This window comes from Cervus elaphus, chromosome X (genome assembly GCF_910594005.1).
Source record: "Cervus elaphus chromosome X, mCerEla1.1, whole genome shotgun sequence".
In the NCBI taxonomy this organism is placed as follows: Eukaryota; Metazoa; Chordata; class Mammalia; order Artiodactyla; family Cervidae; genus Cervus; species Cervus elaphus.
Genome location: NC_057848.1, coordinates 75,696,498 through 75,711,900, shown reverse-complemented (window position 1 = coordinate 75,711,900; position 15,403 = coordinate 75,696,498). Strand labels below are relative to the sequence as shown.

Genomic DNA, 15,403 nt, shown 5'->3' with positions numbered 1-15,403 from the left:
CGTGAAGGCACAGGGAGAAGACAGCCATCTATAAGGTAAGGAGAGAGACCTCAGAAGGAACCAACCCTGCCAACACCTGGATCTCTGCCTTCTAGCCTCCAGAATTGTAAAAAGATAAACTTCCAATTGTTGAAGCTGCCTGGTCTGCAGTACTTTATGGTAGCCTGAGCAAACGAATACAGTAGCCCCATCAAGGGAGCTACTCCCCCACCATATTTGCAGGTTTCATTCAAGTCCAAGGGAAAGGGACTACACAAGCATGTATACAGGGGACGGGGCTCTGGGGGGTATCTTAGAATTCAGCCTAGTGCAGGTGGCCTTCCCCATTGACTCCTTTTGCCATGTTAGTCAGAACTTGGTTAACTTCTCTTGCTTGTCTCATTTTACTAAGCTTTCTATTCCTTTCCCACTCACCTTTTATTTATTTATTTTTATTTTATTGGTCACTCAATTTTTACATAACCTTAATTCTAGTTGCGGCTTCCCTGATAGATCAGTTGGTAAAGAATCTGCCTGCAATGCAGGAGGCCCTGGTTTGATTCCTGGGTCGGGAAGATCTGCTGGAGAAGGGATAGGCTACCCATTCCAGTATTCTTGGGCTTCTCTTCTGGCTCAGCTGGTAAAGAATCCACCTGCAATGCGGGAGACCTGGATTCACTCCCCAGGTTGGGAAGATCCCCTGGAGAAGGGAAAGGCTACCCACTCCAGTATTCTGGCCTGGAGAATTCCATGGACTGTATAGTCCACGGGGTTGCAAAGAGTCGGTTACGACTGAGTGATTCAAGTTGGGATCAAGGTGGACTGGGAATGAAGAATCAGCAAAGTGTGGAGGATAAGGACTGTCTCTATCTAAGAGCAGTAGAAATACTAGGGGGAAAAGAGGCACAATACTCTCAATCTGTCCTACATCCAATTTTTTCAAAAAGAGATGGAATAGAGAAATGTGAACAGACTTCCTTTTTCACAGCCCCAAAACATTTTCATTTTCTATTGTGAATATTTTTAAAATAACAAAGTCTGGCTATGCCACATACATTTTTCTTTTAAATATACATTTGTATAGTTTACACATAGCTGAGAAAATCAGATTCTGTTTCTACTATCATTCTGCTTTCTTTAAAAAAAATTGTAATTGGGGTGTAGTTATTTTACAATGTTGTGTCAGTTTGTGCTGTACAACGAAGTGAATCAGCTGTACATATGCATATAAGGTTGGCCAAAAAGTTCATTCAGGTTTTTCCATATGATGTTCTAGAATAAATTCCCTCCCTTCTGAGTCTCCCGCCCACCTCCCTTCCATTCTTTGTTTTTGTGGGTGTTAATGGGCCAGATCTGAACTTGTGTGTTGCCTCATCCAGTTAAGAAATTGGTGGAACTCTGCAGCCAACAATGCTGGGAGCCTTACCAGCATCAAACCCCACCACCCCCACCCCATCAAACCTCTCCCAGGGGTGGGCACTGAGTGGCCTGAGTTAGCCAGCATCATCTCCAAGTGATTGGTTTGGGACTGGGCACTTGTCCAGGCACAAAATCACCAATGCTTAGCATTGCATGACCAAAGTGATCGTTTCTCTGATCGTTTCACCTGAGTTAGTCCAGAGTAAAGCCCAGAGGGTTGTTCGCAGGTTTGATGACTGTCAGCAGTGTGCTGGTAAAGCCCAGGAACGGTTGCAATCATTTTGTCCTCATGAGAGAGGGAAACCTGAGGATGTCACCTATGCACTGAGAAGGATATGCATAGAGAATCGCAGAGAAATGGAGCAGGCACCCTGATTAAACTGGGCCAGTAGATTAGTCCCATCGCTGGCCGTTTCCATCATTTGAACTGCATTTTCAGTTACTTGCCATTGACCAAGAATATCCTTACTAAAACCAGAGCCAGGCCCTGGGGATTCAGTGGTGAAGAAGACAGTGCCTACTCTCCTGAGCTTATGCTTTCAGGGAGAGAGGTAGATAATAAATAAGATCATTTCAATCAAAGCTTTGTGCTGTGAGAGTGATGAGGGACTTGCGACTTTCAATTAGGAGGCCTCTCTAGGGAGGAGACAGGAGAGTTGAGACCTGAAGAGTGAGAAGGAGCCAGCCCTGGGAAGATCTAGGGCAGAGCAAAGAGTTGATGCAAAGCTGTAAGATGGGAGCAAGCAGGGAAGATCTGGTGAAGGGAAAGTGGTCCCACAGGCTGCCCAATGCTGACCAAGGGGGAGCGAATGAAAAAGGGCAGAGGCCTTGCTTCTAGGCTATGCATGGAGCCAAGATACTACTCGGGGGGAGACTGGGAGTTATTTGGAGGATTTTGAGCAGAGGTATGGAATGTCTGATCGAAGATTTTTAAAGGAGGAAACCTTCTAGCTGCTCTGTGTTAAAATGACTACAGAAGCAAAAAGAGCAGCCAAGAGCAGTTAGAGGCAGCAGGCGAGGGGTGAAGCTGGTCCAGATCCAGGCAGTTGCAGGGAAGACAGTGAGAAGCAGAAAGATACAGGGAGTTTCATTTCTAGCATCCATTCCCTCAAGGCAGACTGATGCTGCCCTGAAAGGACATGTCAACTGAGGGGCAAGGGGTGAGCTACTCCCCACCCAAATCCTGCATCTTCTGAGGGTTAACCTAAATGCATCTTTAGTGGGCGGAACAGCAGGATGTGTGTCAGATGAAATGGAATGATGTCAGTGGAGAGAGGGAAAATATTTGGGGACAGGGGTGTCACAGTATTAATGGAGCAGATATGCCTGGGAAACCACTTCTTGGGTTTTTCTCCATGACTTCCTTCACCATTGAGACCAAATTCACTTAAGTTCCTGGGTTAGGTTTTTGCCTCTCTCCTAAGACCACGGTGGTGAGGATTCCAAATGAGGGAAAGGCACCAGAGGAGCCCAGTGGCCATTTCTCGGCACGCTGAAGCTGTCTCCAAGTGGGCTATCTCCTGTACACCAGTTTTCAGTTAACATAATTCATTAGTAGTGAAGTGAAGTCAATAAGGTCAAGGGCCCCATAAATTCTGATTGTAAACTAAACCTTCAATATAGCATTACACAGGATTCTACATTTGCCTAATAAAGTGCCTGCTACTTCAGGCCTGCTTTATACAAACATCAGGTCCAGCATCAAAAGCATACATGTATAATTGTGTCCAGTGGTGGTTTCAAGCCATCTGCGTCAGAGCACAACCTGTTGTAAGTATGTATTTCTCCCACCCTCCAGAGGTTCTGACTCAGGCCAGGGTTAGGTCTGGGCAGTAAATCCCACAAGGAGATTCCAGTGGTTTCTGTCTCCTGAGCTCACAGCACACTTTACATCACATAATTCTGTATATAAATACAATTGTATGTAACCTGTACATTTGGATATGTAGATGTCTCAAATCTTTTTTGGAGTGGATATTATTGAGAACTAGCTAGAACTCTCCAAAGCACAGGAAGCAGCTGGAATGAGTACAGTTGACCCTTGAACCAATGAAGATTAGGGACTGGACCCTCCCCTCAGTGGAAAATCCTTTAACTCGACACTCCCCACCTGCGGTTCCCCATCTGCAGCTTCAACCATCCTGAGTGTTCAGCACTGTAGTATTCACTACTGAGAAAATCCGTGCATAAGTGGACCCATGCGGTCCAAACCCATGTTGTTCATGGGTCAACTGTACAACCAACAAGTGGCCTAGAGGACAGAGGAACAGGGCACTTGCATGAGGGGGTGGCACGCTGGGCATCGCCAGGAACTGACTACCCCCGTCTAATAAATTAAAGTAGCCACAAGTATTTCCCAGCCTCACTCCTTAATTGGTATTTGAAGCCCATTCACTCCCAAATGAATTTTCTTAAGCCACAAGGCAAGGAGCTGCTGTCTTTCCCCCACTGCTCCACCAGTTCTCATGGGCCCATTGCAATCCTTCCTGTCTCAGCATCCCTCACAGCCCCACCCGCTTGAGTATCTCTGGCCTACATATCCTGCACAAAAGCTTACCCTTGACAGCTCTGTTCATATCTGATATGGTATAAACAGAGAGGTAAACAAATGCAAAAAACTGAAGAGGTTAATCAACTTACTATTAATTGAAGGAGGAGACACCAAGGTGGCATTATGAACACTTTTTTAATGACAACAGATGGTAAATTTATACAAATTACAGGTTAGAATATAACGAATACAAAAACCATCCAGATAACAATTAGAAAAGCATCACTTACAAAAGTAAATCTGATTCAAGTGGCTAAAGAACTCAAGCCCCCCATTTTGATAATTACACGCAGCTTTTAAGGTAGCGCATCTAAACTCTGCCCCTTGCCAGGGCACTATTCAAGACTACAGCATATTCAGTGACTCTAAAGCTCCTAACACTTTTATCATCAAGGTCAGGACATCTGGTAACAGGTTCACTAAGCAAAAAAAACAAGAATATGTGAACGTTCTTTGCAAACTGTAAGGTGCTGTGCAGATGTTAGCTATTGCTATTATTACTGTTCAGTGACATTTCACTGAACTTGAGAAAAAGGAAGACTAGTCTGTGTAACTGACAAATATGACCTATAGAACATCTTCAAAGGAATGCAGATATTACTTTCAAATACACGTAGCAAACAGGCAAGGAAAGTGTGGCCAGGAGTGATGGTAGGCTGAGGAATTCCAGACTATTTTAATGAATATATAAAGGATTAATCTGTTCATCTGTTACATGTAATATGTATCATTAGAATCCCAAAGTCCCTGAAAATAATTTACTTTCTCAGGTGACCCTTTTTCCCCTGCAAAAAGGAAAAAGAAATCTTGTCAAGTTATGAATACACTGCTTCAGTCCAGCTCTTGCAAAAACAATCTTAAATGTAAGAGCAGAGTCTGAGTTAATAAAGTTGTACTCTTCTGATGGAGCACAAGAGTGCCTGACAGCGGAGATATCTGCTGCTGACCTAACGAGTGACAATTTTACTTATAAAATGGGTCTAACAGTCTACAACTTCACTTAAGCATAAGTAAAAGAACAAACATGAACTTGTCTGAAGACAAGAAATATACACTAGATACATTTAAAACAGGATATAAATTCTCATGTACCTTTCATCTTTCCTTGGGTACTTTTACTGGTGTCCTTGGGTACACTAGCTGTATATATAAAATTTATTTATATGAAAATGGAAAATAAACACCAAACAAGTCAACTAGTTGCTTTGGGGGCAAAGTTGATGAGCTCTTTATGATGAAAATAACCTTACAATATATTTCTGTAAGATTCCCATGAAATGCAATTGGTTGTTGTTGTTGTTTTTAACAGAGGGTTTAAATTTCTTCAGTAACAACTCAAAAGTGAATTCACATGTAAAATTGGATCCACTTGAAGAGCTAATGACATCATATGCATTCTACAGCAGACTTTTTTTAGCACGATGAGAAAAGAGATTATATTCTGGGGGTCAAAATGGGAGGTGAGGTGAGGTGAAGGTCATGTGTTCAATCAGTAGCCTGTACTGACACTTCAAGTTAAGACCCCTAATTGAGGTTATTCTTACAATCCATTTTCAAACAATAGTGAACACAGTCCTACCTTATAGTATTTATATAAGGGCTCAATTGTAGCTTTTCTTTCTATACATCCTGAAGTATGTACATTGTACAAGAGGAAATCACTGAGACATCTTGAAAAATAAAGCTATTTGTCATATACCTTATTATTTCAACAGCAGCAAACTAGTGAGTTAACAGTTAAAACCTTAAGAAAATATTAACTGGTTTGAAAACAAGTTTTTATTGTAATAATTCCATATATCAACCTTACCATCCAAGTCTAACTTTCAAATGCTTGGTACTTTTTCCAAGAGAAAATTATGCTGCTTTTGCATGAATCCCTAGTTTAATTACTTGCAGAAAAACACCCATATTATCTACTCAGCAAATGTCTGAAATCAAACAAAATAATCCAACACTGGACATCAATATTTTAAAAATAGCATAAGATTCCAAAAGTACAAGAAAAACCTTGGCATTATAGAAAAAGAAATTAAGTGGACAAATTCTAAGTACAATAAGACATCTAAAGAAGGGGCCATATAGAAATCTACCTTATAGTACATTAGATTCAAACTGGAGTATTTGACAATTTTATATTAAATTTGTACAATTGTATACTAAAACTGTAGTCTTTTAAGAAAACAGGTTCCATTCAGAATAACTACTTGAGACATTTAAACTGCAAATAACATTTAACTATAAGCAGGAATAAAAAATAATCCTACAACAATCATTTTGTTTTTTCTCGGCAATTAAATAAACACAAAAGGCTTCTTGGCTTTTATGCCTAACTGCGTCTCTGCTCCTTTAGTCCAATTCCACAACATCCAAAAGTAGAGAGGAACTAACAAAATCCGTGATGGCAAACACTCACAGCAAGGGCCATTGTATGAGGAATTATTAATGACAGAAATATACACAATGAAATATCTAGTTAAAACAGTAAAGGTAGAATGTGCTGTTTAAGAAAACATCCAATAATCACTCATCTGAAAAAATGCAAATAGACACCAGATAAAATTGGCAGATTCTGAACTTAAACCAAACTTTGACTGTGTATTAAACTAGCATTCAGAAATGCACAAGGATGTAAACCAAAACAGTGGTTATCTCCAGGTGGCCACACTACAGGGAATTAACATTTTCTTCCTGTTTTAATATGCATTTTTCCCTGTGTGTTTTTAGATTACACACAAATAGTACCAAGTGGCTGGAAAGAATACAGACCAAGGATACTAAAAAATAGGGTCTTTTTCTATCAGAAAGGACCTCAAGGATTATCTATACATATCTGGAACATAACAGCACTGATTAAAAATTCCAAGAATACTTCCTGGGTGATAAAAATAATAGATTTTCATGATTGTTTACACTCTGTAAGTATGCAAAAATGAACATATTTAAAAGTAAATTCTTTCATATACATTATTTAAAAGTAGGAAAAACTGAGTTCATACAACCTCGTAATTAAAGTGTAAGCTCATTGTTGAGTGACAGAGCAAAGCAGACCATTAAAGAGCTCCTCTGAAAGCTGGAGGCTGGCCTGTAAGAGGCCTTTAGGGAGCAAGCCAGGTGCCCAGGCAGCTAGCTCTTTGCTTTGCTATCTGCATTCTTTAATAAACCCAGTCCTTTTACATGAATGCCTGTGATTCAGCCTAGTTTCCCCATGAAATAATGTAAAGAAAGATTTCTATTGACTAGGGATTACTACTACTTTAAATTTCTCAGTGACACTCAGATTAATTCCAGTGTCCACAATTTAAGCAATTTTCAACAGGCATTTACAACCCAAAATCTAATGACTTGGTATTTTCATGACAGTCAGGGAAAGTGTTCCAGCAAAAAATAAAATTTAGATTTGCTCCACTATGTACATCTGAATACAACCATAGAGTAAAACTCAAAGCCAACTAAAAGACAAAATGCTATAAAACATTTTTTTGTTGTAAGATAATAAAATTCTTCCCAGAATAATGCATATTAATTTCACATACTTATTTGTAACCAGTTTAGCTTTTCCAAATTCTCATTTGCAAATGAGAGACTCAGACAATTAAAACTGATAATACAAGGCATTGTTTTAGAAGGATCAAAATTTACACTGGTCAAATGTGAACTCCTCAAGATTGATTTTAACAAGTTCTTTCAACTTTATTGAAATCATCAATATCCCAGATCGATCTGCCATTTAAAAAACCAATTTAACACTATCAAAAGGCAATGTTCACTTCAATCCTGTTTGCCTTCACGCCACTGCCGTGAGCCTTCATTCCAGGCCACATAAACAAAGAGGGCCAGCACCACGTGGACGGCGACCACTGCAACAATAGCAGCATAAAAATAGCTGTCCCTATTGGACATCCCAAAGGCGCCTATCAAGAGAAAAAAGTTTCTATTTTATTCCAAAATATATAAAAATATAAAAATCAAAACATATTATTTTTATTAGGTATATATTTATTTAACTAGTCAGACAATTAAGAAGGAATACCTTGTGTGGTGATAAATCAAGTATTCATATAAAAATGTGAATACCTTCTACACATGAAGAACATTATTTTGAATGAAAACCACAATAAATCACTTCATCTAAGGACTCTGACATAATAAAGAGGGCTTTATTTTCTCTTCCTTCCAATGTCTGCCAGCAAGAGAACATTCCCCCAAAGTCCTCCTCCCATGTCAACTCTCGCTCTCCAGGGGCTATTAAAAGAAAGGATCTGCAAGCTATCGCACAGAAAACCATAAACCAATATGATGTCAAACAAATAACTGAGTGATGAAAAATTCATTTCATGAAGATTCATTATGAGCAATGGGATTTTTGAAAAGCAAAACAGAAGCAAGTCAAATTAATATCCAGTTTACAGATATAAAGAGATCATGAGAGCATAGAATCTCATATATAGTTAAGGGTGAAAATGTCTTGTTTTATGTCTAGGATTACCTTCAAAAACGTAAGATTTAGTTGTGAAATATAACCCAATAGGTACAGTGATCATTAAAGCTGTGAAGAACAGCAGCGTCTTCAGAGTGGATGCTAATGAACTTTCATTTCTGGAAAAAAGTAAACAAAGAGAAAATCAGAGCCTGCAAAGCCATTTTGAACCATTCTTGTGTTCGTAAATGCTATAAATACCCACAGAAAAGTTGCTGGGAACCTTGCCCTTGCCTTGAAAACAGTGGCCAGAAGAAGAGCAGTGCCAAGGACTCAAAATTCAAATAGCCTAGAGACCCAGTGGCAGACCCATTGTGAAAGGAAATGTAAAGTGCAAAAAGTGGTTTGGAATCTTCCAAGTGCTATGCAAATATACACGATTTACTGAATTCACAATGGAGGTAGCAAGGCAGAAGGTACACAGAAAACAACTAATGAGGTTCCTTCACAAAGCATCCTATCAGTGGCTAGCTGAATACAGTACAGACAAGGTGTGCGAATCTCCAAAGAAAAAGGAGCCCAGAGCAATCTGGATGCAGCTGAAGGAAACTTTGCTCAAATTTCTTTGTAATTAAGTAGCGAGGGTACAACTTAGATGGTCTTCACACAGCATGGATGCATTAAAAGTTTGATATCAAAACACTTTATCTTCCAAGCATTCTATCGCTCATAGGCTTTAATAATCAATGGAAATATTCCAATGGGAAAGTTGTGTTCCAGAATACAATAAAATGATTCTTAAGAATGCAATTAAGCTTCTAAAATCATACAATTAAAGAAAAACAAGTCAGATAAATGGCGACTTAAAACAGTAACAATGGGTAACATAAAAACGGCCAATAAAGGGGAAATGATTTCACAAATTATGCTTACCAATATGGAACCATTAAAACTAATTTTGACAAGTATTCAGCAAATATCTATGTGAGAAATCAACAAGGCAGATTACACTGTTTTTATGTATATCAGCGGTCTGCCAAATAAGCCCTGAAAGGCCCCTTGCCTACTTCTGTAAATAATATAACTGGCATACAGCCACACTCGCTTGTTTATGCGTCACCTAAGACTCCAGGGAGATTCAGAGACAGAGCTTAGTAGTGGTGCCAGACCACATGGCCCTCAAACCTAAAATATTTACTATCTGTTCCTTTCCAGAAAAACTCTGCCAATAGTATAGATGTATACTATTCCAATTACATCCAAAAGGTGTGCACATGAAAAAGGAAGATTAATACACAATAATAACGTAACTTGCCCACTTTCAAATATTCCTTAATGTTGTTTTACCCGCTTTTCAATAAGTAGATCTATGTCAGCATTGGTCCCATGCATCATCACAAATGATAACACTACTGACAGGGAAGCTGTAGTAAGCTTCCAGCAACCCTGGACACACACACACACACCCCTCATCCATGTCACCACAACGGTTACATTTAAAAGCACTAAGCTTTTATCCTATGGGCTTTTACCCTGTAGATGAAAGGTCCCTTTTCCCTTAAATCTAACCACTCTCACACTACCTTGTCAGGGATAAAGAAATTTTCCTCTACTGTCTAGATTCTCTGTGGCTGGTCTAAGAATTAAACGGACATGAGACAGATTAACGGAAGAAAACAAAGTTTAATAACATGTATACATGGAAGAGACCCAAGAGAACTGAGTAACTTGCCAAATGGCCAAAACCCTCGCCTTAAATATTGTCTTCAGGTAAAGACAAAAGAAGATGTCGTAGGTAGGGGTTTGGGACTTCAAACAGGAAGAAGACAATACACATAGAGATGGAAAAGCAGATGTTCGGTCAACAAGTGTTTCCTAGGCCATGTAGAGTCTATGGGACCCAGAGTAGTCTCCGGTTTCTATGTCCTGTCCCCCTGACCCCACCACACCTAGCCCATATTCTTTGCAAATATCTCTGATGACAGCTCTCTTCCAGGAACAGGCCCTCTGTCTAAATCTTTTCAGGCAATTAAGGGGAAGGTCAAAGTTTCTTCCTGAGTCTCTGGGGCCTTGACTGTTGTCAGTTTGAAACAATCTGCACATCAAAGAGACATTTTGGGGCGGCAAGTGTTGCTCCCTTTATAACCTTAACACATGTCTAAATTTATGTTCATAGTCAACACTTGAACTCAATTCTTCCTGGTAATCCTCAGCAAGAGGTTTCAGTTTTGATCTACATCTCTATGAAGAATACAGCCCAGCCATCAAGGTCCTTTCAAAATAATAAGCTGCCTCTCCTCTAGGCAGCCTTCCTGATTATGCCAGCTGGTACGATTCACTGCTCTGGGACCCAACCACACTTACTTCATGCCTGTTATTATAGCACTTAACATGACAGCTTGTGTCCCAGACAGTCCTGCACATTCCTTTGTACCTCCAGAAAATCCAGGCAAAGGAATTCTTATAATTGTGTGCATACCATTACGGGGGGAGGCTTCTGGCAGCCCAGAAGGAAAGAGACCATCTTAAGTTTACACCAATGGTCTACAAACTATTTTGACTGTGTGATCCATCATTAAAGTTTTGAGCACATATCCCCATATAGGCATAATGATTTTTAAATAAATTATCTATACACATATTAGTCATGGAGTCTTTAAAATATAAAAACAAGGAAAAACATACTAAAAATGTTAAGGTTAAAAATATTTATGTAGAAATCTGTTTTCTTTCCATACGTCAATGAAACATCTTTTAATACATCTCACTTTAGTGATCACTGAGCTATACAATTCTCATCTAATATACCTAAGCTTCCGTACACTGTTTCCTAATAGAAAATTTTTAGAAAATTTATCTTCATCAAGAATGAGTGTCTGCAGTTCTATAAAAATACAAAACAATTATGTCCACAGAAAACAAAAAACACTAATTTGGGGGGATCGGGATGGGGAATACGTGTAAATCTATGGCTGATTCATATCAATGTATGACAAAAAAAAAATAAATAAATAAAATAAAAAAAAATACATGCACTCCAATGTTCACAGCAGGATTATTTACAATTGCCAAGATGCAGAAGCAACCCAAGTGCCCATCAACAGATGAACAAAAGAGATGCAATACACACACACACATGCATAATACATACAATGGAATACTACTCAGTCATAAAAAAAGAATAAATGCTGCCATTTCCAGCAACATGGACAGACTTAAAGGGCATTATACTAGGTGAAATAAGCCAGGCAGAGAAAGGCAAATACTGTATGATATCGTTTATATGTGGAACCTAAAAAATACAACAAACCAGGGAATGTAACAAAAAGAAGCAGATTCACAGATAAAGAGAACAAACAGTGATTACCAATGGGGAGGGTTGGGAGGGGCAATATAGGGGAAAGGGAGTGTGAGGTATGAAATATTGTGGAGACAGACCACAAGGATGTATTGTACAATACAGGGAATATAGCCAATATTTTGCAATAACTATAAATGGAGTATAACCTTTAAAAATTGTGTAAAAAAATTTAAAAATACATACGTACATACAAGAAGTCAGTATTTGGCCAATTCTTTTGTGGACCCCAACAAAAAACGTGGCCTTCACAGTGTTTGTGTTTTGGGTGTGCAAAGTACAGATCATCTAATCTGATACAGAAACAAAGCTTGAGAATCTAGAGAAAGGGAAGGTTAATCAGTTTGTCTGTTCTTTAGATGATCTCTCAAATATCAATTATCTGGCCTGGCTTTGAGAAAAGTTTATTACTGAAAAGAGAATATAATATCATAAGAATGTTTTAAAGCACACAAAATCACTTACCATCCCATCACCCAAACACAACCTTTTCTGCATGTTAATTTTTAACCCCACACACTCTACATAGAGCATATCTCAACAACTTACTGCTTGTCTTCAATTCCTTCTTACCTGTCTATCTTAAGCCCCCAAAATTTGACTTTCAGTCTCTCAAATACAGGACTAAGGACAAAGTAAAGCATACAAACTTTTGAAAACTAGTTTTAAAACTTTCTCCAGTGTTTATATGACATTTTCTCCTTGGCTTCCAGCCACAGCCCACTACAGCCAGTAGTTCTGCTGGCACAAGCCAGCCTGGGTTATAACCCGGTGAGGTTTTCTAAAACAAAGCAACTGAGGTCTTTCAACTGATTTCTCCTATGTGTATCTGATTGAGCAAGGAAGAATTCGAACATTTAGAGTTAGAACTAGCCTCACACAAATAATTGAGGACTGTGCCCCCACTCTGAGAACCATGTAGAGTTTACCCACTTCAGATAAACTTCTGAAGCAAACACGAAGCAGATGAAGCTTACCATGTTCCCCTTTATTGCGAGGCCTATACTGCAAGTAGATTTCACTGCAAATTCCATGCAGAAACAGTACAAGCAGTCTAGGAGGCAAATACTGTATTTTAAGTATACTTAATAAAAATACTTGTTGGAGGCCTCACTAATAAACAGTAATTAAAAAAAAAAAACCACCTACATCGCCATTGTGAGAGTGAAAAAAGATCATGGGGGCTCCAAAGATCCTGGGTTTGGACAACTGCTAGCTTTCAATACTAATTGCGCGAGGTAACCCTGTGATCTTGCGCAAGCCACTCATCCTGAGTCAACTTCACAGTTTCTATAAACAGCAGCAAACTAAGCACTTTTCAAATTCTGATAATGCACGTAACAAAGCGGGCAAAGAATCTGCCTGCAAGACCGGAGACACTGGAGACGCGGGTTCGATCCTTGGGTCGGGAAGATCTCCTAGAGAAGGAAATGGCAACCCACTCCAGTACTTCTTGCCTGGAAAATCCCATGGACAGAGGAGCCTGGAGGGCCACAGTCCATGGGTCGCAAAGGGTCAGACACGACTGAGCGACTAACACACAGGCATGTAACAAAGCGCCTAAGCTGGGCCTGGTGCACACACACTGAATGGGAGCTAAACCCCTCCCCACCCTCTGACCTCTAGAGGTATCTTGTGCCAGGCTAGTCCACCAGGACCACCTGCTTTTTCCTCAGGTTCCTTCTACTCAGCCAGCAGCCCCCATCCTACTGACGCCCTGAGTGAAGTAGACTCAAACCCGGGGCGGCCCTTTCTCCCTTCCATTCGTTCACTCATGCAGCAAACATTTATTAAGCCCTGACGATGTGGGCCCTGCAGGGGACCCGGAGATGGAGAAGGCCCGGTTCCTGTCCTCAGGGAGCTCACCCTGAAGTGGGGAGAAAGGCCGCAGACAGCAAGATCGCAATACAGACAAGAGAGAAAGAAGTGCTAGGCCAGAAACAAGAGCTGAAGAACCCGCCCACCTAGCCACCATGACCCCGGGTCCCTCGCTCCCGAGGGAAGGGCAGGGGCCCGGCGTGCAGACGATGCAAGCCCCAACCTGCTTCCCCGCCCTCTTCTAGCCCGCAGTCCCAGCCCCGAGGGTCCGATCTCATGCCCACCCACCGGTCGGCCCGGGCTTTCCCTCTCGCCCCGCTTCCGGCCCGGGCCAGTCCGCCTGGTGCTTTAGGCCCCCGCCTGACTCCGGCTCGCTCCGGACTACCTGAAGTCGGACGGCTGCAGCGCGTTCAGCGCCGCTTTATCAAGGCGCTCCATGGCGTCGCCACGCCCGCAGCTCAGACGCTCAGACGGCGGCTGGGCTCCGCAGTCGCGCTCGGTCTGCTAGGCGGGCAACCGGTCCGAGCGGGCCACGCCGGAAGTGCCGGCGAGTGCCGGGCTCTGGGCCGCAGCGCGCAGGCGCGGCGCCCAGGTGACGCCCGGTGGCGGTGGCGGCCGCCGCGGCCGGCGCAGGCGCGGTTGGGAGCCTGCATGTGACTTACCGGCCAGGGCTGCGGGGCGAACGCCCTGCCAGGAGCGGCCTGCGCTCCAGGAGCAGGCCGGGCGAGTAGCCCAGCCACTCCACGTTGAGCCGGGACTTGCCTCGCAGCATTGTCCTCCGGGGAGGGCGGTGCTGCGGCCGCCCCCTGAGCGCGCGCGAGCAGCTCTCGTCTCAGTTCCGGCCCCTGCTGCCGATCTGTGCTTGCGAGGCGGCTGGAACAGATGATCTGCGAGGAAGGACGACCAGGCGGACGACTGGGGTGCTAGGCAACCAAGCAGTTTCCGACGACAACAACAACACAAAAAAGCAGTGCACATTATTCCCCAGCCCTTGAGTAAACGCCTCATTAATTATTGCCCGCAGTGAAAGTCCAGCCTTGGGAAGCTGGGAGGAGTTAGTTTAGCACTCACCCGAGTCTGTCAAGCTAGGCAATGTCAGAGCTGAAAGAGCTCTTGCTGAGAGTGACTGTTCCAGGCCAGACGCTGGGGATCCTAACTTCCACTTAAAGTTAAAAAATTATTTTGCAGCTGCTCAGAAAGCTGCCAATGAGACAACAGGGACTCAAATAGTAAGGGACAGATGGGCCTCCAGGGCTGAACAACCAGAGAGAAGTATAAACGAAAAGGGTGCCTGAGCCTAGGGTCAGGCTTGACAAAATTAGGTTGCTGCTGGCTGCTAATAAGAGGACAGCCCTTACATGGTCAACGCCTGGAAAAGGCCGCTGACCACACATCTATTTTCTGCACCGCATGGATACAAAGACCGCATCTGAAATCATGACTAAACCAAAAGCTTAGAGCCGCCTTAGGGGCCATGGACTGGAAGGCAGGAAGCCCGGGTTTGCGTTCTAATTACTAAAATTGTAATCCCTCTCTGGGCCTCATCTAGACCCTTGGGGTTGTAAGAACCGCCTAATGCCAGAACTACAGTAGTATTAGAGAGACTAGCTCGTGGGTTGGCAAACTGTGGCCAGTCTGCCAAATACCTACAGCATGTCTGCCACCTGTCTTTCTACAAGGTGTGAGTTAAGAATGGTTTCTCCACTTTCAGATGTTTAAAAAAATCAAAAGAAGAATAGTATTTCACTACACGTTAAGATTATATGAAATTCAGATTTCGGTGTCCATTAATAAAATTTTATTGGAACTCAGCCATGCTCATTCTTTTGTATTGCCTATGGCGGCTTTCATGTTACAA

General features: G+C 41.9%; 1 protein-coding gene across 3 annotated transcripts; it reads right to left on the bottom strand.

Moving 5' to 3' along the window:
- Positions 1 to 4,065: 4,065 nt before the first annotated feature.
- VMA21 (vacuolar ATPase assembly factor VMA21) lies at positions 4,066 to 14,855 on the bottom strand. Of its 3 annotated transcripts, none has more exons than XM_043896372.1 (4): positions 14,617 to 14,855; positions 14,208 to 14,468; positions 8,439 to 8,548; positions 4,066 to 7,863 (listed from the first exon to the last, which is right to left on the bottom strand). In XM_043896372.1, the coding sequence occupies exons 2-4, from the start codon at positions 14,315 to 14,317 to the stop codon at positions 7,721 to 7,723; spliced, it is 363 nt and encodes a 120-aa protein (XP_043752307.1). In that variant the 5' UTR covers positions 14,318 to 14,468; positions 14,617 to 14,855; the 3' UTR covers positions 4,066 to 7,720. The 3 variants fall into 3 exon arrangements, with proteins under 3 accessions (XP_043752307.1, XP_043752308.1, XP_043752309.1); XM_043896373.1 differs by having other exon boundaries at positions 14,208 to 14,432; XM_043896374.1 differs by lacking the exons at positions 14,208 to 14,468; positions 14,617 to 14,855 and adding an exon at positions 13,931 to 14,122.
- Positions 14,856 to 15,403: the final 548 nt, after the last annotated feature.

What these genes read in the sequence shown, in the direction of transcription:
- VMA21 (XM_043896372.1), bottom strand. Translation starts at nt 14,317, where the DNA reads ATGCTGCGAGGCAAGTCCCGGCTCAACGTGGAGTGGCTGGGCTACTCG. An exon ending in TCGCCCCGCAGCCCTGGCCG is followed by an intron (nt 8,549 to 14,207) that starts GTAAGTCACATG and finishes ACTTTTTTCCAG; the next exon opens with AAATGAAAGTTCATTAGCAT. An exon ending in TAAATCTTACGTTTTTGAAG is followed by an intron (nt 7,864 to 8,438) that starts GTAATCCTAGAC and finishes TTCTCTTGATAG; the next exon opens with GCGCCTTTGGGATGTCCAAT.